This window comes from Cuculus canorus, chromosome 1 (genome assembly GCF_017976375.1).
Source record: "Cuculus canorus isolate bCucCan1 chromosome 1, bCucCan1.pri, whole genome shotgun sequence".
NCBI lineage: Eukaryota > Metazoa > Chordata > Aves > Cuculiformes > Cuculidae > Cuculus > Cuculus canorus.
This window is the reverse complement of record NC_071401.1, coordinates 208,185,539-208,211,326: the sequence shown is the minus strand read 5'-3', so window position 1 is coordinate 208,211,326 and position 25,788 is coordinate 208,185,539. Positions and strand designations below refer to the sequence as shown.

Below are 25,788 nucleotides of genomic sequence, written 5' to 3'. Positions count from 1 at the left end.
CCCCCCCCCCCCAAAAAAAGCGGTGAGGATGTGTGGGGAGTCCGTGGGCTGGAGCGTGTGCGGGGGGGGGCCAAGCCGGCTGGTTGTGGGGTCAGACAGAGTCTCTGGCCATCAGTGGGGCTGGATTGGGGTGCGAAAGCAGGAGACACCATGCCTGCCCCCCCCCACCCCTTACTCCAGGTAAATGTCCTCTGTGGGGCAGGCGTACTCCAGGTGCTCCTGGTAATATTCCTGAAAAGCTCGGCTGCAAAGAAGGGCACCACGGGGCAGCTCAGGGATGGGATGGGATGGGGACCCCAGAAACCTCAGCCCCCCCCCAGCATCGCGATGCCCTGCATCAGCTCCTCTGCACCCAGACCCCCTGCACCCCCACACCCAGCTCCACTGCACTCAGCCCCACTGCACCCCCATTCCCAGCATTGACAGCTCCTCTGCACCCAGATCCCCTGCACCCCCAGTCCCAGCTCCACTGCACTCAGCCCCCCTGCACCCCCACACCCAGCATTGACAGCTCCTCTGCACCCAGACCCCCTGCACCCCCATTCCCAGCACTGCCAGACCCTCTGCACCCAGACCCCCTGCACCCCCAGACCCAGCACTGCCAGACTCTCTGCACCCAGACCCCCTGTACCCCCGACTCAGTTCAGCCAGCCCCTCTGCACCCAGACCCCCTGCACCCCCAGAGTCAGTACTGCCAGATCCTCTGCACCCAGACCCCCTGCACCCCCAGTCCCAGCACTTCCAGACCCTCTGCACACGGACCCCCTGCACCCCCAAACCCAGCATTGCCAGACCCTCTGCACCCAGATCCCCTGTATTCCCAGAGTCAGTACTGCCTGACCCTCTGCACCCAGACCCCCTGCACCCCCACACCCAGCACTTCCAGACCCCCTGCACCCCCAAACCCAGCACTGCCAGCCCCCCTGCACCCGGACCCCCTGCACCCCCAAACCCAGCACTGCCAGCCCCCCTGCACACGGACCCCCTGCACCCCCAGACCCAGCACTGCCAGACCCTCGGCACCCAGACCCCCTGCACCCCCACACCCAGCACCCCCACACCCAGCACTTCCAGACCCCCTGCACCCCCAAACCCAGCACTGCCAGCCCCCCTGCACCCAGCCCCCCTGCACCCCCAGTCCCAGCACTGCCAGCCCCCCTGCACCCAGCCCCCCTGCACCCCCAGACTCAGTACTGCCAGCCCCCTGCACCTCCTGACCTTGAACTGCCAGCCCCTCAGCACCCAGAGCCCCTGCACCCCTAGATCCCCAGCACCCCCAGCCCTGGCACGGCCAGGCTCCCTGTACCCTAACCTGCCCTCCTTGCCCCCCAGCCCTCACGCCCCACCGGGTTGCCCCCCATCCCCATCTTACCCGACGCACTCGGCGACGTGCCGCATGGATTCCTGGGAGACGAAGACGTGGCAGGCGAAGCGGCTCAGCACTGGGTGCTTGGTGATGAACCCAAAGTAGCTGTAAGGAGAAGGCAGCGTGAAGGTTCGGGGGAGACACCCCACTCCTGCTCCTCAGGGTCTTTTGGGGCTCAGGGAGCTGTGGGGCCAGCAGGAAGCAGCCCAGGATGCGGGAAGAGGGGATCTCACCAGCTGTTTCTGGGGTGACACCCACAAAAGGAGATGTTCTTCATCTGGAAGAAGTGGCTGCAGCGCTCGAACTGGAAGAGAAAAGGTGGTCAAGGTGTGGATGTCTGCTTGGCAGCAGAGCGAGCGCCCGGTCTCCAGCCCACGCCCCTCACCTCCTCATCCCGGCTGTACTCGGTGACGGTCAGGATGAGCTTGATGCCCTGCAGCGTGATCTCCAGGTCGCAGCTCGCCGGTGGGCGCAGGTGAACCGTCAGCTTCCTGGTGGTGGCAATCTAGGGGAGGTACGGTATAAGGGGGGGGGCTGATAGGTGGGGAGGAGGGGTCCCCACGGCCCCGCGCGCTCACCTTCTGCATGGCGGCGCAGAGGATGCCGTTGCCCTGGTGGTACGGCACCTCCACCGAGCCCAGGAACTGCACGTTGAATCTCTCCACCCAACACGGGTTCCTCTTCAGGCCTGCACGGTGAGGTGGGACAAGGAGATGGTGCCTTGAGCCCTTCCCAACCCAACCACTCCTCTAAGGCATCAGGGACTCCACAGGCTCCTACCAATGGTGTCCTTGGCTTGGCCAACGACCTCATGGGCGTAGAAGGCGGGGAAGATGCCCCTCTCGCCCGTCCGCATGTTGTAGCCCCGGTACCAGTAGTCATCCTCCTCCAGCTCCACCAGGATGGGGTCATCCACATCCAACTCCAGCTCATCCTCATGGCGAGGAATGAACCTGAGGGAAGATGGCCAGGAGGACATGGGCAGGGAAGGAGATGCAGGAGAAAGGGTCCTGCAAGACCCCTACAAGGTTTCTGGCACCGTGTGACCAGACTCACTGCTCACCTGAAGACAGCCCGGTGGGTTTGCTCCCTCTCCTCCCCGTTCACCATGCAGGAGAACAGCCCGAAGGATTCTGTGCCTGTGGAGGAGGAGGAGGCCGCTGTGGGGTTGGGGAGCAGCTCCAACCCCACCACGCATGGGACACATCCCAGCTCTGCTCACCCAGGGGACTGTGGGACCCTCGGGGTAAAGGAATGGGGAGCAGAGAGCCAGAATCATGAAAGGTCTCATCTGAGTCCCTGGTCCTCTGCCCCATGCCCAGCAGATCTGGGTCAAGGATCCCAGTGGGTGCTGGTGGGAAGTTGTGTTGGGGATTGGAAACCCACCAGAACCTTCAGGTCCAGTCCCACGGCCTTTGGGTCCAGCCCATGGGGAAGACCCCACAGCCTTTGGGTCCAGCCCCATGGGGAAGAGCCCATGGCCTTTGGGTCCAGCCCATGGGGAAGACCCCACAGCCTTTGGGTCCAACCCATGGGGAAGACCCCACAGCCTTTGGGTCCAGCCCCATGGGGAAGAGCCCATGGCCTTTGGGTCCAACCCATGGGGGAGATCCCATAGCCTTTGGGTCCAGCCCCATGGCCTTTGGGTCGAGCCCCACCGGAGAGAGCCCACAGCCTTTGGGTCCAACCCATAAGGGAGAGCCCATGGCCTTTGTGTTCAGCCCCACAGGGGGAGCCCACAACCTTTGGGTCCAGCCCCACAGGGTTGAGCCCATGGTCTTTGGATCTAATTCCATAGGAAGAACCCGTGGCCTTTGGGTCCAGCCCCACAGGGAAGAACCCACAACCTTTGGGTCCAGCCCCATGGGGAAGAGCTCACAGCCTATGGGCCCAGCCCCATGGGGAAGAGCTCATGGCCTTCAGGTCCACCCCATGAGGGAGATCTCAGAGCCTTTGGGTCCAGTCCATGGGGAGAGTCCATGGCCTTTATGTCCAGCTCCACAAGGCTGAGCCCACAGACTTTGGATCCAATTCTATAGGGAAGAGCACAAGGCCTTTGGGTCCAGCCCCATGGGGAAAAGCCCATAGCCTTTGGGTCCATCCCCATGGAGTAGAGCTCGCAGCCTTAGGGTCCAGATCCACACAGGGAGCCCACAACCTTCAGGTCCAGCCCCATGGGGGAAAGACCACAGCCTTTGGGTCGAGTCCCAAGAGGAAGAACCTATGGACTTTGGGCTCAACCTATACAGGATTACCCACAGCCTTTGGGTCCAGATCCACACGGGGAGCCCAGAACCTTCAGGTCCAGCCCCATGGGGAAAGCCCACAGCCTTTGAGTCCGGGTCCACAGGGAAGAGCCCATGCCCTTTGGATCCAAACCATCGGGGAGAGCCCATGGCCTTTGGGTCCAACCCATCGGGGAGAGCCCATGGAATTCAGGTCCAACCATGGGGGAGATCCCACAGCCTTTGGGTCCAGCCCATGGGGACAGGCCCATGGCCTTTGGGTCCAGCCCCACAGGGGAGAGACCATGGTTTTGGGTCATGTCTCATGAGGAAGAACCCACAGCCTTTGGGTCCAGCCCCATGGGGAGAAGACCACAGCCTTTGGGTCCAGCCCCATGGGATAAAGCCTGCAGCCTTTGTGTCCAGATCCACATGGGGAGTCCACAACCTTCAGGTCCAGCCCCATGGGGAGAGCCCACAGCCTTTGGGTCCAGCCCCACGGGGAAGAGCCAATGCCCTTTGGGTCCTCCCCACAAGGAAGAGCCCATGGCCTTTGGGTCTAACCCATCGGGGAGAGCCCATGGCCTTTGGGTCCTGCCCCACAGGGAAGAGCCCATGGCCTTCGTGTCTAACCCATGGGGGAGATCCCACAGCCTTTGGATACAGCCCCATGGGGAAGAGCCCACGGCCTTTGAGTCCAGACCCATAGGGAAGAGCCCATGGCTTTGGGTCATGTCCCATGGGAAAGACCACAGCCTTTGGGTCCAGTCCCAAGAGGAAGAGCCTATGGCCTTTGGGATCAACCTATACAAGATTGCCCACAGCCTTTGGGTCCAGATCCACATGGGGAGCCCAGAACCTTCAGGTCCAGCCCCACAGGGGACAGCCCACAGCCTTTGGGTCCAGCCCCACAGGGGACAGCCCACAGCCTTTGGGTCCAGCCCCACAGCCCCAGCAGCCACCCTGCCCCTGCCCCACCTTCCATGCCGTGCCGTACCATAGTTTTGCCACACAGGGATCATGCATGGGCAGGATGGCCAAGACAGGATGTTGGAGGGCAGTCACCCTGCCAACAGCATGGGACACCATGGCGTGGCACAGCATGGCACGGCATGGCATGGCATGGCATGGCATGGCACGGCATGGACGGCACCACACAGCACAGGTCACTTACTGGAGGAGCGGGAGGTGCTGTTGACAAAGACATTGAGGAACTTCTTGGAGAACTGCAGGTCTGCCTCGGGGGACGAGTCCTCGGAGGAGCTATGGGCGTCGGGGGCCACCAACCCATCCCCAAAGGTCGCCTCATCCTCCAGGTCACAGCGGTCGCAGGCGCGGAGCAGGTCGCTGTCATCGCTCAGCACCGAGGTGCAGCGCCGCAGGCTCACCAGCTCCAGCTGCGTGTGCTCGTCTACCACCAGTGTGTACTTCACCGAGTCGTAGGCCAAGGACTCATCCAGCGCCCGCGGCTCCAGCGTCCCGGGAGCCGGCGGCAGCTCCCCACCGAAGCCTCCCCGTAGCGCATCCTCGGCAAAGGGGGAGCCCTTCAAGTAGGGCGTCTCATCCTCATCCGTGGAATAAGCCATGGTGAAGCCACGGTTGGTCTTGGCGGTGGACACATCAAGGGTGGGCAGGCAGGCATCAGGGTCCTGTCCCTGGGGCGCTAACCGGACGTCATCGATCATGTCATCGGCCTCCAGGACACCCGAGTCCAGGTCCCGGTCAACAGCCCAGTCATCCGGCGGTGCCTCAGTGCTCTGGGGCTCCCCAGCGGTGGTGGTGGTGGTCTCAGTCCCAGGAGAATTGCGTGGAGGAGAGCGTGGTGGCCCAGAGCGGCAGCCGAAGGTGGCCAAGACCTCGGAGGCCCCCAGCCTGTCAAGGGTGACAGGGCACCCCGCGAAGACGGGCGCGATGGTGTCATTGGTGGGGTTGCTCATGAAGAGGAAAGGACCCGGCTCATCGACAGGCAGCTCCGGCACCGGCTCGGTGACGGCACCCAGGGCCCGCTCGTCCTCAGCGCGTTGGAGGGAGCTGCGCAGCGTCTCCATGTCCACCAGCTCGATGGCGCGCTGGCAGTGGGGCAGGGCAGGTGGCTCCCCTGGATCCACCGGGGAGTCCCGCGAGCCGGGCTCCCCATCCAGCGCCTCGCTTAGGATCTCAGGCTCCAGGTCGGAAGCCGGGGAGATGGTGTCGCAGAGCGAGTGGGTCTGCTGGAAACACTCATCCGGGCACTTGATGGGGTAGGAACCCTCTGAGATCATCTTGTTGACAAGGTTGCTGAGCAGCCAGGGTGAGTCCGAGTCCTCGCTCAGGTCAGGCTCCGACTCCGAGTCGGAGTCGTACTCACTGTTGTCCTCCTCATCCGCCTCGGGCATCAGCTTGGGCCCAACGGGCAGATAGAAGGAGCGCCGGATGCTCTCCAGGCTGTGGTCTGGGTCGATCTTCAGGTCCAGAGGGCTGGAGACGGAGACATCCGTCTGGCCTGCGGGTGCGGAGGGGTCCATCGGGTTCAAGCTGTCGTAATAGCCTTCCATCTTCAGCTCCACCAGGCTCTCCCGCCTCACCATGCCGTGCTCCGGGAGCTCCCTCTCCAGGGTCTCCTCCTCCTCTTCTTTGCCTTTGTCCAGCAGCAAGGAGTCCTTGATGCCCATCAGGCCGGGTGCCTCCAGCTCCGTCTCCAGCTCGGCTTCCGAGGTGGGTGAGCTGGCCTCCTCGATGGAGTTGGTGAGGTGGGAGGACCTGCCGCTGCTGCTGTCGCTGCTCAGGTCCAGCTCTGTCTCCGAGATGGAGGAGATCATGTTGCTGACCAGGCGCCCGCTGGCAAAAGCCGCTTCGATCTCCCCCTCCACATCCGAGTCGGAGCCTGGCGAGCTGAGATCTTCACCGTGCCGGCTGCCGGGCAGGAAGGGTTTGGTGGTCCTGCTGGTGAGGTCAGCCTCGATGCCGGGGTCCGAGGAGGGCGAGGTGGTCTCCGAGGAGCCCGAGGGATGCCCACGCATGCTGGCCGCCCGCCCGGGCTGGGGACCTTCCCCGTCGGAGCTGAGCAGCTCTGCCGGCCCCACGGGGCGCACGTAGGCGCCCGGTAGCCGGGCAACTTGCCCATCGTGCCGTTCGGCAACAACCCCGGCCAACGGCTCCTCCCGGGGCCGCGGGGAGCCCGGCTGCTGGTGAGGGGTGACGGGGAACCCTGGGCCACCGGCTTCGCTGGGTGCTCGCCTGTCCTGGCCACCGGCCGCATCCTGCTTTGGCGGAGCGCGGTGGCCATCGGTGGGGGCCCGGGGCGGCGAGCCGGCGGTGGAGCCGGGAGGAGCCGCAGGCCCTGTTGGAGAAAGAGACGGTTTAGGGGGCGTCTGACGGAGGGGCGATGGGGAGTGCGGTGCTCGGAGCGCAGAGGAGATGATATTCATGTTATAATCTTCCCCGGCTCTCGGGGACGATGGGTTACCATGTGCCAGGGACTCGTGGCTGTTGCCTTGCGAGTCAAAGGGGGAGGGCTGCAGCGAGGCGGGGGGCTGCCCGGCCCCCCCAGGGCTCGGCCCCTTCGGGCTCTCCAGGCAGGGTCCATCTTGGATGCAGGCGTGCGGAGACGAGTGTCCTACAAAGGAAGGCAGAGATCTGCGTCAGCGACAAAAGCCCATGGGGTCGCTCAGGGAAGTTATGGATGCCTCCAAGCCTGGAGGTCATCAAGGCCAGGTTGGATGGAGCCTTAGAATCATAGAATTGTAGAATTGATTGGTTGGAAAAGACCTTTGAGATCATTGAGTCCAACCATAGCTGCCTGCCACTATATCACCTCCCTAAACACCTCATCTATCCATCTATTAAACTTCTCCAGGGATGGGGACTCCACTACCTCCCTCTGTCAGAGCCTGAGAACCCTTTCAGTGAAGACATTTTTCCTGATGTCCAATCTGAACCTGCCCCGGTGCAACTCGAGGCCATTCCCCCTTGTCCTGTCCCCTGTCACTTGGGAGAAGAGCCCAACACCCACCTCTCCACAATCTCCTTTCAGGCAGTTGTAGATAGCGATGAGGTCTCCCCTCACCTCCTTTTCTCCAGGCTAAACAACCCCAGAACCCTCAGCCACCTCGCAGAATCCTTGTTCTCCAGACCCTGCACCAGCTCCGTTCCTTTTTCTGGATACGCTCCAGCCCCTAAAGGTCCTTCTTGGAATGAGGGGTCCAGAACTGAACCCAGGATTCAAGGTGTGGCCTTCCCAGGGCCAAGCCCAGGGGGACAATCCCTTCCCTGCTCTTGCTGGCCACGTTGTTTCTGATCCAAGCCAAGATGCCATTGGCATTCTTGGCCAGCTGGGCCACTGCTGGCTCATCTTCAGCCGCTGTTGACCAACAGCCCCAGGTCCTCCTCCATGAAGCTTTCCAGCGGCTCTTCCCCATGCCTGAAGCTGCTTGGGGTTGCTGTGTCCCAAGCGCAGGACTCAACACCTCTTCTTGTTGAACCTCATGCCTTCAGCAGCCTGATCCAGTGGGAGGTGTCCCTGCCCATGGCAAGGATTGGAACTGGATGTTCTTTAAGGTCTCTTCCAACTCAAACCACTCTATGATTCTATTCGACGATGGACCCCCATGTGGAGCCCACCCTGGCACCATCCCCTGCTCCATTCCGGGCAGAGACCCCAACCTGTGCTCACCAGTATGTGAGGAAGAGGAGGAGGAGGAGGAGTGGAGAAGGGCGTCCTGCCAGGTGGTGCGGTGAGCAGGTGGTGCGAAGCTGCCGTTGTTGTTCAGGGTGTCCTGCGGGAAGAGCAGAAATGGGTGGGTGAACCCCAGGAACAAATGTGGAACCCATTTGTGTCTCCACTAAGAACCCATCCCTGTCCTTGTCAAAAAAAAACATCTCTTCCCAGTCAAGAACCCATCCCTGCCCTTCCCAAGCACCCATTCCTGTTCCCAGTACAGGATCTCATCCCTGTCCGTGCCAAGCACCCATCTCTGTCCTCTCCAAGAACTCATCCCTGTTCCCAGTCAAGACCCCATCCCTGTCCTCTCCAAGAACCCATCGCTGTCCTCATACCACCCATCCCTGTCCCCTCCAAGAACCCATCCCTGTCTCTCCAAGAACATATTCCTATCCTCTCCAAGAACCCATCCCTGTCTCTCCAAGAACCCATCCCTGTCCTCACAGCACGCAACCCTGTCCCTCCTAGAACCCATCCCTCTCCTCTCCAAGAACCCATCCCTCTACCCATCAACCACTCCTCTGTGTTCCCAGTCAAGACCCCATCCCCGTCCTCTCCAAGAATCCATCCTTGTCCTCTCAAAGAACCCATCCCTGTCCCCTCCAAGAATCACAGAATCATAGAATGGTTTGGGTTGGAAAGGGACCTCAAAGCCCACCCAGTTCCACCCCCTGCCATGGGCAGGGACACCTCCTGCTGGATCAGGGGCTCCAAGAACCATCCAACCTGGTCTTGAACACCTCCAGGGATGGGGCAGCCACAGCTTCCCTGGACAACCTGTTCCAGGGCCTCACCACCTTCATCATGAAGAATTTCTTCCTCATGTCCAGTCTAACTCTGCCCCTCTCCAGTTTATCCCCATTCCCCCTCGTCCTATCACCACAAACCTTTGTGAACAGCCCCTCTCCAGCTCTCCTGGAGCCCCTTCAGGCACTGGAAGCTGCTCTAAGGTCTCCTTGGAGCCTTCTCTTCTCCAGGCTGAACAACTCCAACTCTCTCAGTCTGTCCTCGGATGGGAGGAACCCATCCCTGTCCCCACAGCACCCATCCCTGACCCCACAGCACCCATCCCTGTCCCCACAGCACCCATCCCTGACCCAACAGCACCCATCCTGTCCCCCCCAAGCTGAGAGATAGCTCCCAGGAGGCATCTGAGGAAGGGATGGAGGGTGCCCAGCAGGGACATGGGGACACCGGTTACGACCAGTCTGGCCCGAGATGCACCTCGGCACCGTTCGGTACTCCCCACCACCTTGGCAGCACCCGTGCCACGTGCCCGGGGGCTTATCCGGATTAGAGCCGTGCCGTTCCCAGCTCTCCTTGCCCACAGAGTGGGCTCGAGGGACAACACACTGTCCATCCCAGGCGGCCGTGGGGACGTCACCCCATAGGGACACACCAACACGGACCTCACAAGACCCTCAGCGCGAGGTCCCACTGTGCCCTCTGTCCTCCCAAAAGCGGAGACCCCTCCGTGTCCCCCCCAAACCCCTCTCCCTGCGGCGCTGGCAGAGCCACGGCTGCGCCATCCGGCGCGGTGGCAGCTGTGGATTAGGCGCAGCGGGATGCGCAGGCAGCGATAATCCAGGCGAGCGGGAGATTAAGGAGCGGGGACGGTGCCATGTGCCGGGGGGCACGCACAAGAGTGGCCGTGGGGGGTCTAGGGGGACACGGAGAGGGGTGGCATGGCACGGGTCGTGTCCCAGAGCTGGGATGGGTGCTGGGGGGCAGAAATAGGTGCTGGGGAGCAGAAATGGGTGTTGGGGGGAAAGGGATGAGTGCTGGGGGGGCAGAAATGGGTGTGGGTGGGAAACCAATGGGTGCTGGGGGGGCAGAAATGGGTGTTGGGGGACAAAAATGGGTGCTGGGGGGGACAGAAATGGGTGTTGGGAGGACAGGGATAGGTGCTGGGGGGCAGAAATAGGTGTTGGGGGGAAAGGGATGGGTGCTGGGGGCGAGAAATGGGTGCTGGGGGACAGGAATCAGTGCAGGGGGGCAGAAATGGGTGTTGGGGGGTACAGAAATGGGTGTTGGGGAGAAAGGGATGGGTTGGAAGGGACAGGGATGTGTTCTTGGTTGGAACAGGTGCTTTGGGGACAGGGATGGGTGCTTAGTTGGGGACAGGGATGGTGCTTGGAGAGGACAGGAATGGGTTCTTGGAGAGGACAGTGATGGATGCTTCGGGGGACAGGGATGGGTGGTGGAGTGGACAGGGATGGGGTTGTGGAGAGGACAGCAATGAATGCTGGGGGGGACAGGGATGGATCCTTGAGGCGGGACAGGGATGGTGCTTGGAGAGGACAGGGATGGGTTCTTGAAGGGGACAGTGATGAATGCTGGGGGGGGACAGGGATGGGTTCTCGGAGAGGGCAGGGATGGGTGCTGAGGGGACAAGAATGGGTGCCAGGGGGGCTGGGATGGTGCTTGGAGAGGACAGGAATGGGTTCTTGGAGAGGACAGGGATAGGTGCTTAGAGGGGACAGAGATGGGTGCTGTGGGGGCACGGATGGGTGTTTGGTGGACAACAGGGATGGGTTCTTGATGGGGAAGGGATGGGGTCTTGGAGAGGACGGTCATGGGTGCCAGGAGAGAAGGGATGGTGCTTGGAGGGGACAAGGATGTGTTTTGGCAGAGGACAGGCATGGGTGCTTGGAGGGGACAGGGATGGGTGTTTGGTTGGGAACAGAGATGGGTGCTTGGAGGGGACAGGGATGAGTTCTTGGAGAGGACGGGATGCCTTCATGTCATAGAATCATAGAATAGTTTGGGTTGGAAGGGACCTTAAAGATCATCCAGTTCCAACCCCTGCCATGGGCAGGGACACCTCCCACTGGATCAGGGGCTCCAAGAACCATCCAACCTGGTCTTGAACCCCTCCAGGGATGGGACAGCCACCACTGCTCTGGACAACCTCTTCCAGGGCCTCCCCATCCTCATCATGAAGAAATTCCTCCTCATGTCCAGTCTAACTCTGCCCCTCTCCAGTTTATCCCCATTTCCCCTCGTCCTGTCACTCCATCCCTTTGGGAACAGCCCCTCTCCGGCTCTCGTGGAGCCCCTTCAGGCACTGGAAGCTGCTCTGAGGTCTCCTGGGAGCCTTCTCTTCTCCCCAACCCCAACTCTCTCAGCTGTCCTCGGACGGGAGGTTCTGCAGCCCTCGCAGCATCCTTGGAGCCTCCTCTGGACCCCTTCCAACAGCTCCATCTCCTTCTTCTGTTGAGGATTCCCCAACCCCACAGCAGCCCCCCATCCCTGCCAGGAAGGATGGAGGGGGGGGGGGCTGAGAATCCCCAAAGCCCCCCCATCACCATGGCGACGCAGCCGGATGCAGGCAGCGCCGCACACAACTTCCCACACACTGCGGCGGCGCAGCAGCTCCCGGCGTGCACGCGGGGACACGGGGACATCCCTGCAGCACCACTCTTGGTGGGGTGGGGGCTGCTCTGTGGAAGCCCCCGAGTGCAGCTTTGAGGGTGGAAAAAGAGGGTCACAGCGTGCACAAGCCGCCACGCACACGTGTGTGCGATGCCCACGGGCCGGCACGCAACACCTAACGCACGTGCATCACCTCGCAGATCTCCACCACAAAGAGACATCCAAGATGTCCTGCTCACCCCAGAGCCACACACGTCAGGATGGGTCCCCCGGACCTTCCCAGTCAACCAAACCCATCCCCAACATCCCCACCACTGCGGAGCTGGAGGTGGCATCACCTTCACCGCCCCATGGTGCTCCTACTCAGTGCCCACCACCCTGGGCAGAACCCACCTCTGTAGGGCCTCTTCCCACCCCATGGCTGCTCCACTGGCTCTGGGCCGCAGGGGATGGAGACCTCAGAGTGTGGGGATCCCTCCTGGTCACCCCAACCCTCACCTGGGTGCCGGGCGCCGTCAGATTGAGGGTGGTGGGTCGGTGTTTCTGTGTCTCCTCCAGGCCGGGCGAGGGGATGGGTGAGGCCGAAGGGGATGGTGGAGCTTCCAGCTCGTTGCCCTCCTCCTCCTCCTCCTCTTCCTCTTCTTCCTCCTCGTTGTCATCGATCATCTCAAACTCTTGGAAGTCATCCTGGAAGGTGCAGACGGGGTGCGGCTGCTCGCCGCGCTCCAGCACCAGACAGTCCTGGGGGTGAGGCATTGGGTTGGCCATGGTCATGACATTGGGTTGGCCATGGCCACGACTGAGGCGCCCTCGCTCGCCATGGCCCGACTCCCCGACATGGCACGGCCACCGCCGCACCGACCTTCCCAGAGGCTCAACCAGCACCACGCTGGAAGCATTGCTGCTCCCCTTCCAACTGGATGGGGTTCTCCTGGAGGAAAGTGCCTTCTGCCAAGGACAAGGGACCTCCTGGCTCTGCCAGCAACTTGCTTGTCCCACTCTACCTGTCCTGGCCCCAACACCCAAAGCTTTATCCCATCCCCATGCCTTCCCTCTTCTCCCAACACCATCCACTCCAATGCTGGGCAGAGTTGTGGATGAGCTTTGGGACCCATCAGAGCCACTGGAGCCACCAGAGCCGCTGGTGGGTGCCTGGTGGAGTTGGTCCCTGCAGCCTCCTCAGATGGAGGAGGGCACCAACCCCACCAATCCCACCCTTTGAGGTGTCCCTTGGCCACCGTGGCATGGGGAACCCTGCACCCTCCACTCCAGGAGGGGTTTTGCTGGGTTGATGTCCCACGAGGCCACCACATCCCCACTCATCACTCTCAGCTCCTGCACCTTCTCGTAGTGGTCGGAGTCGTAGTTCAGCCCGATGCCACAGTCATCCGTGATCTCTGACAGGTCCTCATCATCAAACTCCTCCAGGCTGATGTCCTGGGGGGGCCTGGGGAGAGAGGACGGGGACATCAGGGCTAGGGGACATCAGAGGTGGCACCATGAGAGCTTGGAGAACTGAGAGGCACCGCAGCAAAATGCTGGTGTGATGCCATCACTCCAGGGTATTGGGATGGGAGATGATTCTACCGTCCCAAGGGTGCCAGGATGGGACCACCAGCCAGTTCACACCACGTTGGTGTGATGCCACCACCCCAGGGTACCAGGATGGAAGATGATGCCACCACTCCAGGGTACCAGGATGAGAAGTGATGCCACCATCACAGGGTGCCAGGATGGGACCACCAGCCAGGTCACACCACAGGGATACGTTGGTGTGATGCCACCAACCCCAGGGTACCAGGATGGAAGGTTATGCCACCATTCCAGGGTACCAGGATGGGAGGTGATGCCTCCAATGAGAGGACGACGACCACAGCAATGCAAGGGACAGCTGCTCTCAGTGCCACCGTTCCTTCCCTCCTGCCTTAGAAGCATAGAATCGCTTGGTTGGAAAAGACCTTTGAGATCAAGTCCAAGTGTCTTTGTCCACCACTAATCCAGATTCCTGAGCACCTCATCTCGCTGTCTTCTAAACCCCTCCAGGGATGGGGACTCCACCACCACCCTGGGCAGCCTCTGCCAGTGCCTGAGAACCCTTTTGGTGAAGAAATTCCTCCTGATGTCCAGTCTGAACCTGCCCTGCTACAACTTGAGGGCATTTCCTCTCATCCTATTGCCCGGCACGTGGGAGAAGAGCCCAGCACCAACCTCTCCACCACCTCCTTTCAGGGAGTTGTAGAGGAATGAGGTCTCCCCTCAGCCTCCTCTTCTCCAGGCTAAACAACCCCAGGTCCCTCAGCTTCTCCTCCTAAGACTTGTTCTCCAGCCCCTCACCAGCTTCATTGCTCTTCTCTGGAAGTGCTCCAGGACCTCAAGGTCCTTCTTGGAGTGAGGGACCCAAAACTGAACCCAGGATTCAAGGTGTGGCCTCACAGGAGCACAATCCCTTCCCTGCTCCTGCTGACCATGCTCTTTCCGACACAAGCCAAGATGCCGTCGACACAAACTGCCCCAATTCACCACCAGCATCACAGTAGGGTGGTGGGAACCCAAGGCCACGTGCCCACCAGTTGCCTCTGGCTAGTGAAGATGCCGAGGCCGCCACCGTGGTGGGCAACACGGCTCCCAAATTCCCAGCCCAGTAAAATCCCAAGGTACATTCCAGAGCCGACGTCGGAGGGGATGGTGGCTCCTACCCATGGTTTAGGGGTGACCACCACAGCAAGGATGCTCCAGGCGCTAGGGATCAACGCCCAAGCCCACGATAAGAGAACCCAAGGCGAGCATTCCAGGCAGGAACAAGGGTGTCATGGAAACCAGCGGTTTTCGCAGGGAAAGGAGGAGGGGGGGGGAAGGAAAAAGAAGAAAACTCTTGGCAGGATTTGGTGTCGGAAAATGGAAATGAAAGAGGTTTGGAGGCTCCATAGGGTGGAGGTGCAGAAACACGAGGGGAAGGACCAGGGCACCTGGAGCTGAGGTCTGACTCCTGGTGGGGCTGGGGTCTCATTCAGCAGCAGGGATGGGGATGGGGTCTCATTGGGATGTCATTCAGCAGTAGGGACGGGGTTGGGGTCTTGCTGCAGTCTAGTTTGGCAGCACAGAGGGTGCTGGGGTCTCCTTGGGGTCTCATTCGGCAGCAGGGTTGGGGCTGGGGTCTCCTTGGGGTCTCCTTCGGCAGCAGGGTTGGGGCTGGGGTCTCCTTGGGGTCTCCTTCAGCAACAAGTTTGGGGCTGGGGTCTCCTTGGGGTCTCCTTCGGCAGCAGGGTTGGGGCTGGGGTCTCCTTGGGGTCTCCTTCGGCAGCAGGGTTGGGGCTGGGGTCTCCTTCCCAGGAGCTATCTGGAAATAGGGATGGGTCTGGGGTCTTGTTTGGTAGCAAGGCTGGAGCTGAGGTCTTGCTGGGGTCTCATTCAGCAGTGGGGATGGGTCTGGGGTCTCACTGGATTCTTGTTCAGTGATGAGATGGGGGTCTCACCAGGGTTTCGTTTGGCAGCAGGGATGAGGCTGGGGTCTTCCTGCAGTCTCACTTGGCAGCAGGGATGGGGCTGGGGTCTCATTTGGCAGCAGGGATGGGGATGGGGTCTCACTGGGGTCTTGCAGTGGGGACGGGGCTGGGGTCTCCTTGGGTTCTCACTTGACAGCAGGGATGGGGTCCTAGTGGGTCTCACTCAGCAGTGAGGATGGGGCTGGGGTCTCCCTGGGGTCTCATTTGGCAGCAGGGATGGGGCTGGGGTCTCATTGGGGTCTCACTCAGCAGTGGAGACGGGTCTGAGTTCTCACTGGAGTCTCACTCGGTAGCAGGGATGAGTCTGGGGTCTCGTTGGGGTCTTGTTTGGCAGCAGGGATGGATCTGGGGTCTTATTTGGGTCTCATTGTGGTCTCCCTCAGCAGCAGGGATGAGTCTGGGGTCTCCCTGGGGTCTCCCTCAGCATCAAGGATGAGTCTGGGGTCTCTCTGGGGTCTCATTCTGCAGCAGAGATGAGTCTGGGGTCTCCCTCAGCATCAAGGATGGGTCTGGAGTCTTCCTGGGGTCTCATTCTGCAGCATGGATGAGTCTGGGGTCTCCATGGGGTCTCATTCTGCAGCAGGAATGGATCTGGAGTCTCATTTGGGTCTCATTGCGGTCTCCGTGGGGTCTCCCTCGGCAGCAGGGATGAGTCTGGGGTCTCCCTCAGCATCAAGGATGGGTCTGGAGTCCTTCTGGGGTCTCATTCTGCAGCAGGAATGAGTCTGGGGTCTCCATGGGGTCTCATTTGGCAGCAGGGATGGGTCTGGGGTCTCATTTGGGTCTCATTGTGGTCTCCGTGGGGTCTCCCTCAGCATCAAGGATAGGTCTGGAGTCTTCCTGGGGTCTCATTCTGCAGCAGAGATGAGTCTGGGGTCTCCCTGGGGTCTCATTTGACAGCAGAGATGGGTCTGGGGTCTCCATGGGGTCTCATTTGGCAGCAGGGATGGATCTGGGGTCTCATTTGGGTCTCATTGTGGTCTCCGTGGGGTCTCCCTCGGCAGCAGGGATGAGTCTGGGGTCTCCCTCGGCATCAAGGATGGGTCTGGAGTCCTTCTGGGGTCTCATTCTGCAGCAGGGATGGGTCTGGGGTCTCCGTGGGGTCTCATTTGGCAGCAGGGATGAGTCTGGGGTCTCCCTGGGGTCTCCCTCAGCATCAAGGATGGGTCTGGAGTCTTCCTGGGGTCTCATTTGGCAGCAGGGATGGGTCTGGGGTCTCATTGGGGTTTCATCAGGGTCTCATTGGGGTCTCCGTGGGGTCTCCCTCAGCAGCAGGGATGGGTCTGGGGTCTCGTTTGACAGCAGGGGTGGGTCTGGGATCTCCATGGGGTCTCATTTGGCAGCAGGGATGGGTCTGGGGTCTCATTGGAGTTTCATCGGGGTCTCTGTGGGGTCTCCGTGGGGTCTCCCTCGGCAGCAGGGATGAGCCTGGGGTCTCCCTCAGCATCAAGGATGGGTCTGGAGTCCTTCTGGGGTCTCATTCTGCAGCAGGGATGAGTCTGGGGTCTCATTGGGGTTTCATCGCGGTCTCCGTGGGGTCTCCGTGGGGTCCCTTTTGGCAGCAGGGATGGGTCTGGGGTCTCCCGGGGTCCCCCAGAGGCCCCCCCCCCCGTCCCCCCTTCACTGCCCCGATTCCCCCTGATCCCATAATTCCCACAAGTAGGACAGTGAGCACAGCCAATCCGGGCGGATCTGAGGTGAAAACAGGAGGGGGGGGGAGATGGGGGGGGGTCAAGGTTTGGCCTCGGGGGGGGTGTGTGAATGGACCCCAAAGCTTGGGGGGGGGGGGCAGAGCACTTGGGGGGGGGGAGATAGCATTTGGGGGGGTAGAGCTGAGGGGGAGCAGAGCTCTAGAGCTCTTAGGGGGTATTTGGGGGGGCAAAGCACTTGGGGGGGGTGGGAGTATATGGGGGGGCAGAGCTGGGGGGGAGCAGAGCTCTTAGAGGGTATTTGGGGGGCAAAGCACTTGGGGGGGTGGGAGTATATGGGGGGGCAGAGCTGGGGGAACAGAGATCTTAGGGGGTATTTGGGGGGGCAGAGGACTTGGGGGGTGGAAGTATATGGGGGGGCAGAGCTGGGGGGGGGCAGAGCCCTTAGGAGGGGGTAGGAGTATATGGGGGGGCAGAGCTGGGGGGGGAGCAGAGCTCTTAGGGGGTATTTGGGGGGGCAAAGCACTTGGGGGGGGTGGGAGTATATAGGGGGGCAGAGCTGGGGGGGAGCAGAGCTCTTAGGGGGTATTTGGGGGGCAGAGCACTTGGGGGGGTGGGAGTATATGGGGGGTCAGAGCTGGGGGTCAGAGCTGGGGGGACAGAGCTCTTAGGAGGGGGTGGGAGTATATGGGGGGGCAGAGCTGGGGGGGGCAGAGCCCTTAGGAGGGGGTGGGAGTATATGGGGGGGCAGAGCTGGGAGGGAGCAGACCTCTTAGGGGGTATTTGGGGGATCAGAGCACTTGGGTGGTGGGAGTATATGGGGTTCAGAACTGGGGGGGCAGAGCTCTTAGGGGGTCTTTGGGGGGGCAAAGCACTTGGTGGGGGGTGGGAGTATATGGGGGGGCAGAGCTGGGGGGGCAGAGCTCTTAGGGGGTATTTGGAGGGGCAGAGCACTTGGGAGGGTGGGAGTAGATGGGGGCAGAGCTGGGAGGGAGAAGAGTTCTTAGGGGGTATTTGGGGGGCAGAGCACTTGGGGGGTGGGAGTATATGGGGGGGCAGAGCTGGGGGGGACAGAGCTCTTAGGGGGTATTTGGGGGGCAGAGCACTTGGGGGGGTGGGAGTATATGGGGGGCAGAACTGGGGGGGCAGAGCTCTTACGGGGTATTTGGGGGGCAGAGCACTTGGGGGGTGGGAGTATATGGGGGGGGCAGAGCTGGGGGGGGGGGCAGAGCCCTTAGGAGGGGGTGGGAGTATATGGGGGCGCAGAGCTGGAGGGGAGCAGAGCTCTTAGGGGGTACTTGGGGGGGCAGAGCCATTAGGACTGGGTGGGAGTATATGGGGGGGCCGAACTGGGGGGGAGCAGAGCTCTTAGGGGGTACTTGGGGGATCAGAGCACTTGGGGGGGTGGGAGTATATGGGGGGGCAGAGCTGGGGGGGGCAGAGCCCTTTGGAGGGGGTGGGAGTATATGGGGGTGCAGCACTGGGGAGGCAGAGCACTTGGGGGGGTGAGGGGGAGCATTTTGGGGGGGGCAGAGGACTTGAGGGGGTGGGAGTATATGGGGGGGGCAGAGTTGGGGGGACAGAGCCCTTAGGGGGTGGGGGGGAGCATTTGGGGGGGCAGAGCCCTAAGGGGGGGTGGGAGGACCTGGGAAAGGGGGGAGAACAAAACCTTTTGGGGTGGGGGGGGGGCACATGGGGGGGGTGAGCCCCTGGGGGTTGTGGGGGGCAGTATGGGGGTCCCTGCTTCCCCCCCGGGATGTTCTGAGCCCTCAGCACGGAAGGAAGAGCTGCGACAAACCATGGCTGATGTTTCTAGGTCACAGCACCGCCGAGACGGGGGGACAGCAGGATGGGGCCACCAGGGTGGGATTGGGGCCACCAAGGGCAGGATGGGGCCACCGCGGTGGGATGGGGCCACCGCAGGTGGAATGGGGCCACCAGGGTGGGATGTGGCCATCATGGTCACGATGGGGCCACCAGGGTGGGATGGGGCCATCATGGTCACTATGGGGCCACCAGGGTGGGATGGGGCCACTACAGGTGGAATGGGGCCACCAGGGTGGGATGGGGCCATCATGGACAGGATGGGGCCACCAGGGTGGGATGGGGCCACCGCAGGTGGAAAGGGGCCACCAGGGTGGGGTGGGGCCATCATGGGCAGGATGGGGCCACCAGGGTGGGATTGGGCCACTACAGGTGGAATGGGGCCACCAGGGTGGGATGGGGCCACTACAGGTGGAATGGGGCCACCAGGGTGGGATGGGGCCACCGCAGGTGGAAAGGGGCCACCAGGGTGGGATGGGGCCACTACAGGTGGAATGGGGCCACCAGGGTGGGACGAGGCCACCATGGGTGGAGTGGAGCCACCAGGGTGGGATGGGGCCATCATGGTCACTATGGGGCCACCAGGGTGGGATTGGGCCACTACAGGTGGAATGGGGCCACCAGGGTGGGATGGGGCCACTACAGGTGGAATGGGGCCACTAGAGGTGGGATTGGGGCCACCACGGGCAGGATGGGGCCACCAGGGTGGGAGGAGGCCACCAGGGTGGAATGGAGCCACCAGGGTGGGATGGGGCCATCATGGTCACGATGGGGCCACCAGGGTGGGATGGGGCCTTCTTGGTCACTATGGGGCCACCAGGGTGGGATGGGGCCACTACAGGTGGAATGGGGCTACCAGGGTGGGATGGGGCCATCATGGACAGGATGGGGCCACCAGGGTGGGATGGGGCCACCGCAGGTGGAAAGGGGCTACCAGGGTGGGGTGGGGCCATCATGGGCAGGATGGGGCCACCAGGGTGGGATGGGGCCACTACAGGTGGAATGGGGCCACCAGGGTGGGATGGGGCCACTACAGGTGGAATGGGGCCACCAGGGTGGGATGGGGACACTACAGGTGGAATGGGGCCACCAGGGTGGGATGGGGCCATCATGGGCAGGATGGGGCCACCAGGGTGGGATGGGGTCACTACAGGTGGAATGGGGCCACCAGGGTGGGATGAGGCCATCATGGACAGGATGGGGCCACCAGGGTGGGATGGGGCCACCGCAGGTGGAATGGGGCCACCAGGGTGGGATAGGGCCACTACAGGTGGAATGGGGCCACTAGAGGTGGGATTGGGGCCACCATGGGCAGGATGGGGCCACCAGGGTGGGACGAGGCCACTACAGGTGGAATGGGGCCACCAGGGTGGGATGGGGCCATCATGGGCAGGATGGGGCCACCAGGGTGGGATGGGGCCACCAGGGTGGGATGGGGCCACTACAGGTGGAATGGGGCCACTAGAGGTGGGATTGGGGCCACCATGGGCAGGATGGAGCCACCAAGGTGGGAGGAGGCCACCACGGGTGGAATGGAGCCACCAGGGTGGGATGGGGCCATCATGGGCAGGATGGGGCCACCAGGGTGGGATGGGGCCACTACAGGTGGAATGGGGCCACCAGGGTGGGATGGGGCCATCATGGTCACTATGGGGCCACCAGGGTGGGACGAGGCCACCACGGGTGGAATGGAGCCACCAGGGTGGGATGGGCCATCATGGGCAGAATGGGGCCACCAGGGTGGGATGGGGCCATCATGGGCAGCATGGGGCCACCAGGGTGGGATGGGGCCACCCCAGGTGGAATGGGGCCACCAGGGTGGGATGGGGCTACTATGGGCAAGATGAGGCCACTGTGGTGGTATGTGGCCACCACGGGCAGGATGGGGCTACCATGGGCAGGATGTGGCTACTATAGGTGGGATGGGCTACCATGAGCAGGATGGGGCCACTATGGGCGGGATGGGGCCATCATGGGTGGGATGGGACCACCATGGGCAGGATGGGGCCACCACAGGTGGGATGGGGCCATCATGGTGGGATGGCACCAGCATGGGTGGGATGTGGCCATCATGGGCAGGATGGGGCCACCAGGGTGGGATGGGGCCACCACAACAGAACCGGGCCACCACAGGCAGGATGGGACTACCATGGGTGGGATATGGCCATTATAGGTGGGACCACCAGAGCAGGATGAGGCCACTATGGGCAGGATGGGGACATCATGGGTGGGATGGGGCTACCATGGGCAACGTGGGGCCATCATGGTGGGGTGGGGCCATCACGAGCAAGATGGGGCTACCATGACTGGAATGGAGCCGCCACAACAGGATGGGGTCACCAGGGGCAGGATGGGGCCATCAGAGTGGGATGGGGCCACCATGAGCAGGATGGGGTGCAGGGATAACCAAGGCCCCCCATGCCCACCAGGAACCAGGATGGAAGAGGTGCCTTCCAACCCCAACTCCCTGCATGCCCACCAGGAACCAGGACAGCAGAGGTGTCTCCAGGCCCCAACACCCTCCATGCCCACCAAGAACCAAGATGGCAGAGGTGCCTCCAGACCTCAACACCCTCCATGCCCACCAGGAACCAGGGTGGAAGAGGTGTCTCCAGGCCCCAACACCCTCCATGCCCACCAGGAACCAGGATGGAAGAGGTGCCTCCAGGCCCCAACACCCTCCATGCCCACCAAGAACCAAGATGGCAGAGGTGCCTCCAGACCTCAACTCCCTGCATGCCTAAGAAGAACCAGGGTGGAAGAGGTGCCTTCAGATGCAAACTCCTCCCATGTCCACCAGGAACCAGGACAGCAGAGGTGCCTCCAGGCCCCAACACCCTCCATGCCCACCAGGAACCAAGATGGAAGAGGTGCCTCCAACCCTCAGCTCTCCCCATGCCCACCAAGAACTAGGATGGAAGAGGTGCCTTCAGACCCCAACTCCTCCCATGTCCACCAGGAACCAGGATGTCAGAGGCCTCCAGACCTCAACTCCCTCCATGCCTAAGAAGAACGAGGGTGGAAGAGATACCTTCAGACCCAAACTCCTCCGTGCCCACCAAGAACCAAGATGGAAGAGGTGCCTTCAGACCCCAGCTCCTCCATGCCTAAGAAGAACCAGGATGGACGAGGTGCCTCCAGGCCCCAACTCCTCCATGCCCACCAGTCCCCAGCTGCTCCCAGGGGAAGGAGTTCAATGCTGACCCTGATCCGCACCCTAAACCTGTGACAAGCACCTGGAGCTCCCACGACCAGACCTGCCACCATCCTGCAACCCTCATGGTTCACCGTGGCCTTTCCACACCACACCAATTTCACCAGCTTCTCCTTCTCTTCCCATCAGAGGGGATCCCACCCCACCAGCCCCACCGAGCATCTCCTCCTCAGGGGTCTCAAGGAACCCACGGGTGCTTGGTGATGCCTCGGTTCTCCATGGCTTCCCTAGGGATTTGAGATGGTTCTCCAGGTAGGGAGTGGCGCAAGTTGAGGGTCATGGTCATGGTCATGGTCATGGCTTGAGGCCTTTGGTGCCTTTGTGCTGCTCAGGGATCAATGCCACCATCAGGGACGTTGGAGAACAAGAGCTCCCATGGGTGCTGGAAGGGTGATGGATGGTGGGTGGGTGGGAGAAGATGACACAAGGATAGCAGGAGATGCAGGTTGAGTCCCAGGGGGATCGAATTCCCTGGTGGGGAGAGGAGTTGGGTTGGTGGGACCTTGTGGGCTCCAGCCTTGTCTTCTCCTCACAGCCTCAGCCTGGATGTGTCCTCCAGGGAAGGGACCTTCTCAGGGCCACCTTTGAGTGGTCCGAGGGGTTGGATGGGGAGCGCTGTGAGGTGGACAAAGCCAAGACCCCCCCCCAGAATTCCAGGGTAGGAGGTGGGAAGGAGTCAAGGAGCCCCAGAAGAGGCCGTGTCCTCTCCTCCATGCACCAGCGCAAGTGGGGCACCATGGGGTGGGGAAGGAAGGAGATGACCGGGGAAGGAAGGGGGGTGCTCAGGGAGGAAAAGCATGCTTGGAGAAGGAAGCGGAAGGAAGGGGAAGGAAAGGGATGCTCAAGGAAGGAAGGAAGGAAGGATATGCTTGGGGAGGAAAAGGATGCTTGAAAAAGGAAGCGGAAGGAAGGAGATGTTTAAAGAAAGAAGGAAGGAGATGCTCAAAGAAGGAAGGAAGGGGACGTTCAAAGAAGGAAGAAAGGAGATGTTCAAAGAAGGAAGGGGATGCTCAGAGAAGGAAGGAAAAGGATGCTCAAAGAAGGAAGGAAAGGGATGCTTGAGGAGGAAGGGGATGCTCCAGGAAGGAAGGGGTTGTTTGGGGAAGGAAGGGGGTGCTCAGAGAAGGAGATGATCGATGAAGGAAGGGGACACCTGGGAATGGAAGGGGACACCTGGCGAGGAAAAGGATGGTCAGGAAAGGAAGGGATCCTTGGGGAAAGAAGGGTATGCTCGGAGAAGGATGAGGATGCCCAGGGAAGGAACAGGGTGCTTGGGGAGGAAGAACATGCTTAGGAAAGGAAAAGGATGCCTGGGGAAGGAAGGGGATTCTCTGGGAGGAAAAGGATGCTCAAGGAACCAAGGGGATGCTCAAGGAAGGAAGGGAGTACTCAACAAAGGAAAGTAACGCTCAACGAAGGAAGGAAGTGCCGGGGGAAGGAAGGAGATGCCTGGGGAAGGAAGCGGATTCTTGGGGAGGAAAAGGATGCTCAAGGAAGGAAGGAATGCTTGCGGAAGGAAAGGGATACCTGGGGAAGGAAAGGGACAGCTCGGAGAAGCAGCACTGAGGCCTGCCCAGAACCAACCAAGGGCACATCCTGCATCCCTCCTGGTCCCCAATTCCCTCCGCCCGCAGCCTCTGCACCCCCAGGGCACTTGGGGAAGGAAAAGATGTTTGGGGAAGGAAGAGGATGCTTGGAGAAGGATGAGGATGCCTGGGGAAGGAACGGGGTGCTCAGGGAGGAAGGGGATCCTCAGGGAAGGAAAAGGATGCTCGGGGAAGGAAGAGAATGCTCAACGAATGAAGGGAATGCCTGGGGAAGGAAGGGAATGCTCCTGGAAGAAAAAGGATGCCTGAGGAAGGAAAGGGATGCACGGGGAAGGAAGAGGATGCTCAGGGAAGGAAGGGGATGCTCAGGGAAGGAAGAGGATGCTCAGAGAAGGAAGGGGATGCTCAGGGAAGGAAGAGGATGCTATGGGAAGGAAGAGGATGCTCAGGGAAGGAAGGGGATGCTCAGGGAAGGAAGAGGATGCTATGGGAAGGATGGGGATGCTCCAGGAAGGATAGAGATGTTCCAGGAAGGAAAGAGATGCTCAGGGAAGGAAAAGGATGCCTAGGGAAGGGAATGGTTGCCTGGAGAAGGAAGGGGATGCTCGTGAAAGTGGATACACCTAGGAAAGGGGACAGCCCGGAGAAGAAGCCCTGAGGCCTGCCCAGAACCAACCAAGGGCGCATCCTGCATCCCTCCTGGTCCCCAATTCCCCCCGCCCGCAGCCTCCCCACCCCAGGGCTCCCCAGATACCACCTCCCACCCTTTCGTGCCCAGTATCCCTACAGCCCATCCCGCATCCAGCTCGGCGCCGCCGTCCCACTTCCCCGCATCCCATCGCACGCCGGCGAGGCCAACCCGGAGCGGGTCCCGCCAAGGTCAAGACAAAGTGTGGGTGTCAACCGTGTCCCCTCCCTCGCTCCGAGGGGCACCCCCAGCCCGTCACCCTGTGGTCCAGCATCTCCGAATCCCACGGGATGTGGGATAAGGTGACCCACCACGGGCCTTTCGCAGCTCCCATGGGGCTCATGGCTTTCGGGGCCCCCAAATCTCAGGGAAAGGAGATGCTGAGCCCCGCAACCCCAGCTATGGGGCTGCCCCCCCCTTCCCCGCACCCTGCGGTGGTTCGGGGGGGCCCAATCCTGATGCGGGCCCTGAGCATCCTTCCCCAACCGCGACTGCGGAGACAAAGAGGTGACGGTGGCGGCACCCCCCGCACCCCCTGGATGTGGCGACATCGGTGATGGGGGTTGGGGGGCGAGGGGGGGGGTGGGTTTTGCCCCTCTATGAATTGGAGGTGGGGGGTGGGGGTTGCCCCGAGGATGCTGCGGGATGCAGGAGAAGGGGAAAATCGTTAATTGGGGGATGGGGGAGGGGGGCAGGGAAGGGGGGGGCACCCCTAGCAACGCATCCCAAGGTGAATCGGAGGAGGGGGGAGGGGGGAGAACCGCCCCCCCCATCTTCTCCTGCATCCCGGGGTGTTGGTACCCACGCCCCGGAGCATCCTATCCCGCATCCTGGCGGAGCATCATCCCTCCCCTCCATCCCATAATATCCACCCCCCACACACACACACCCACCCCCGGCCCAGGGCAGGTGTGAGCTCACCTGCAGCCCGGTGGGGAGAGCGAGTGGAAAGTGGAAAGGGAGAACATCTCTGCTCGATCCGCCATCTTCTCCCGTCCGGGGCTGCGCCGGACTGCGGAGCGGGGGGGGGGCCGGGGGGGGAGAGAGGGAGGGGCTGGGGAGGGAGGGAGGGGAAAGAGTGGAGGGAGGGGCTGGGGGGGATGAGGGGGGGATGGGGGGGATGGAGAGGGAGGGGATGGGGAGGGGTGATGGAGAGGGAGGGGTTGGAGAGAGGGGGGAGGGAGGGGATGGGGAGAGGGAGGGGATGGGGAAGGAGGGGAAAGAGTGGAGGGAGGGGATGGGGTGATGAGGGGGGATGGAGAGGGAGGGGTTGCAGAGAGGGGAAAGAGTGGAGGGAGGGGATGGGGGGATGAGGGGGGATGGGGGTGATGGAGAGGGAGGGGATGGGGAGAGGGAGGGGATAGGGAGGGAGGGAGGGAGGGGAAAGAGTGGAGGGAGGGGCTGGGGGGATGAGGGGGGATGGCGGTGAAGGAGAGGGAGGGGATGGGGAGAGGGAGGGGATAGAGAGGGAGGGGAGGGGGAGGGGGTGATGGAGAGGGAGGAGATGGAGGCAATGGGGAGAGCGAGGGGATGGGGAGGGAGGAGAAATAGTGGACGGAGGGTCTGAGGGGATGAGGGGGGGATGGGGAGAGGGAGGGGATAGGGAGGGAGGGGAGGGGGAAGGGGGTGATGGAGAGGGAGAGGATGGGGAGAGATGGGAGGGAGGGGATGGGGAAAGGGGGGAGGGAGGGGCTGCGG

General features: G+C 61.9%; 1 protein-coding gene across 2 annotated transcripts; it reads right to left on the bottom strand.

The window, feature by feature from the left end:
- Positions 1–25,111, bottom strand: MAPK8IP2 (mitogen-activated protein kinase 8 interacting protein 2). 2 transcript variants are annotated; one of them, XM_054083150.1, is made up of 13 exons: positions 25,012–25,111; positions 13,007–13,112; positions 12,164–12,406; positions 8,243–8,345; positions 7,037–7,186; positions 4,766–6,910; positions 2,430–2,505; positions 2,147–2,319; positions 1,945–2,054; positions 1,752–1,871; positions 1,600–1,670; positions 1,373–1,471; positions 1–244 (listed from the first exon to the last, which is right to left on the bottom strand). In XM_054083150.1, the coding sequence occupies exons 1-13, from the start codon at positions 25,074–25,076 to the stop codon at positions 172–174; spliced, it is 3,534 nt and encodes a 1,177-aa protein (XP_053939125.1). In that variant the 5' UTR covers positions 25,077–25,111; the 3' UTR covers positions 1–171. The 2 variants fall into 2 exon arrangements, with proteins under 2 accessions (XP_053939125.1, XP_053939118.1); XM_054083143.1 differs by having other exon boundaries at positions 4,766–7,186.
- Positions 25,112–25,788: the final 677 nt, after the last annotated feature.

Coding starts and splice junctions, on each gene's coding strand:
- MAPK8IP2 (XM_054083143.1), bottom strand. CDS start 25,076: ATGGCGGATCGAGCAGAGATGTTCTCCCTTTCCACTTTCCACTCGCTC. Junction 12,407..13,006: donor ACTCCGACCACTACGAGAAG/GTGCAGGAGCTG, acceptor CCTCACCCCCAG/GACTGTCTGGTGCTGGAGCG. Junction 1,671..1,751: donor AGTACAGCCGGGATGAGGAG/GTGAGGGGCGTG, acceptor TTTCTCTTCCAG/TTCGAGCGCTGCAGCCACTT.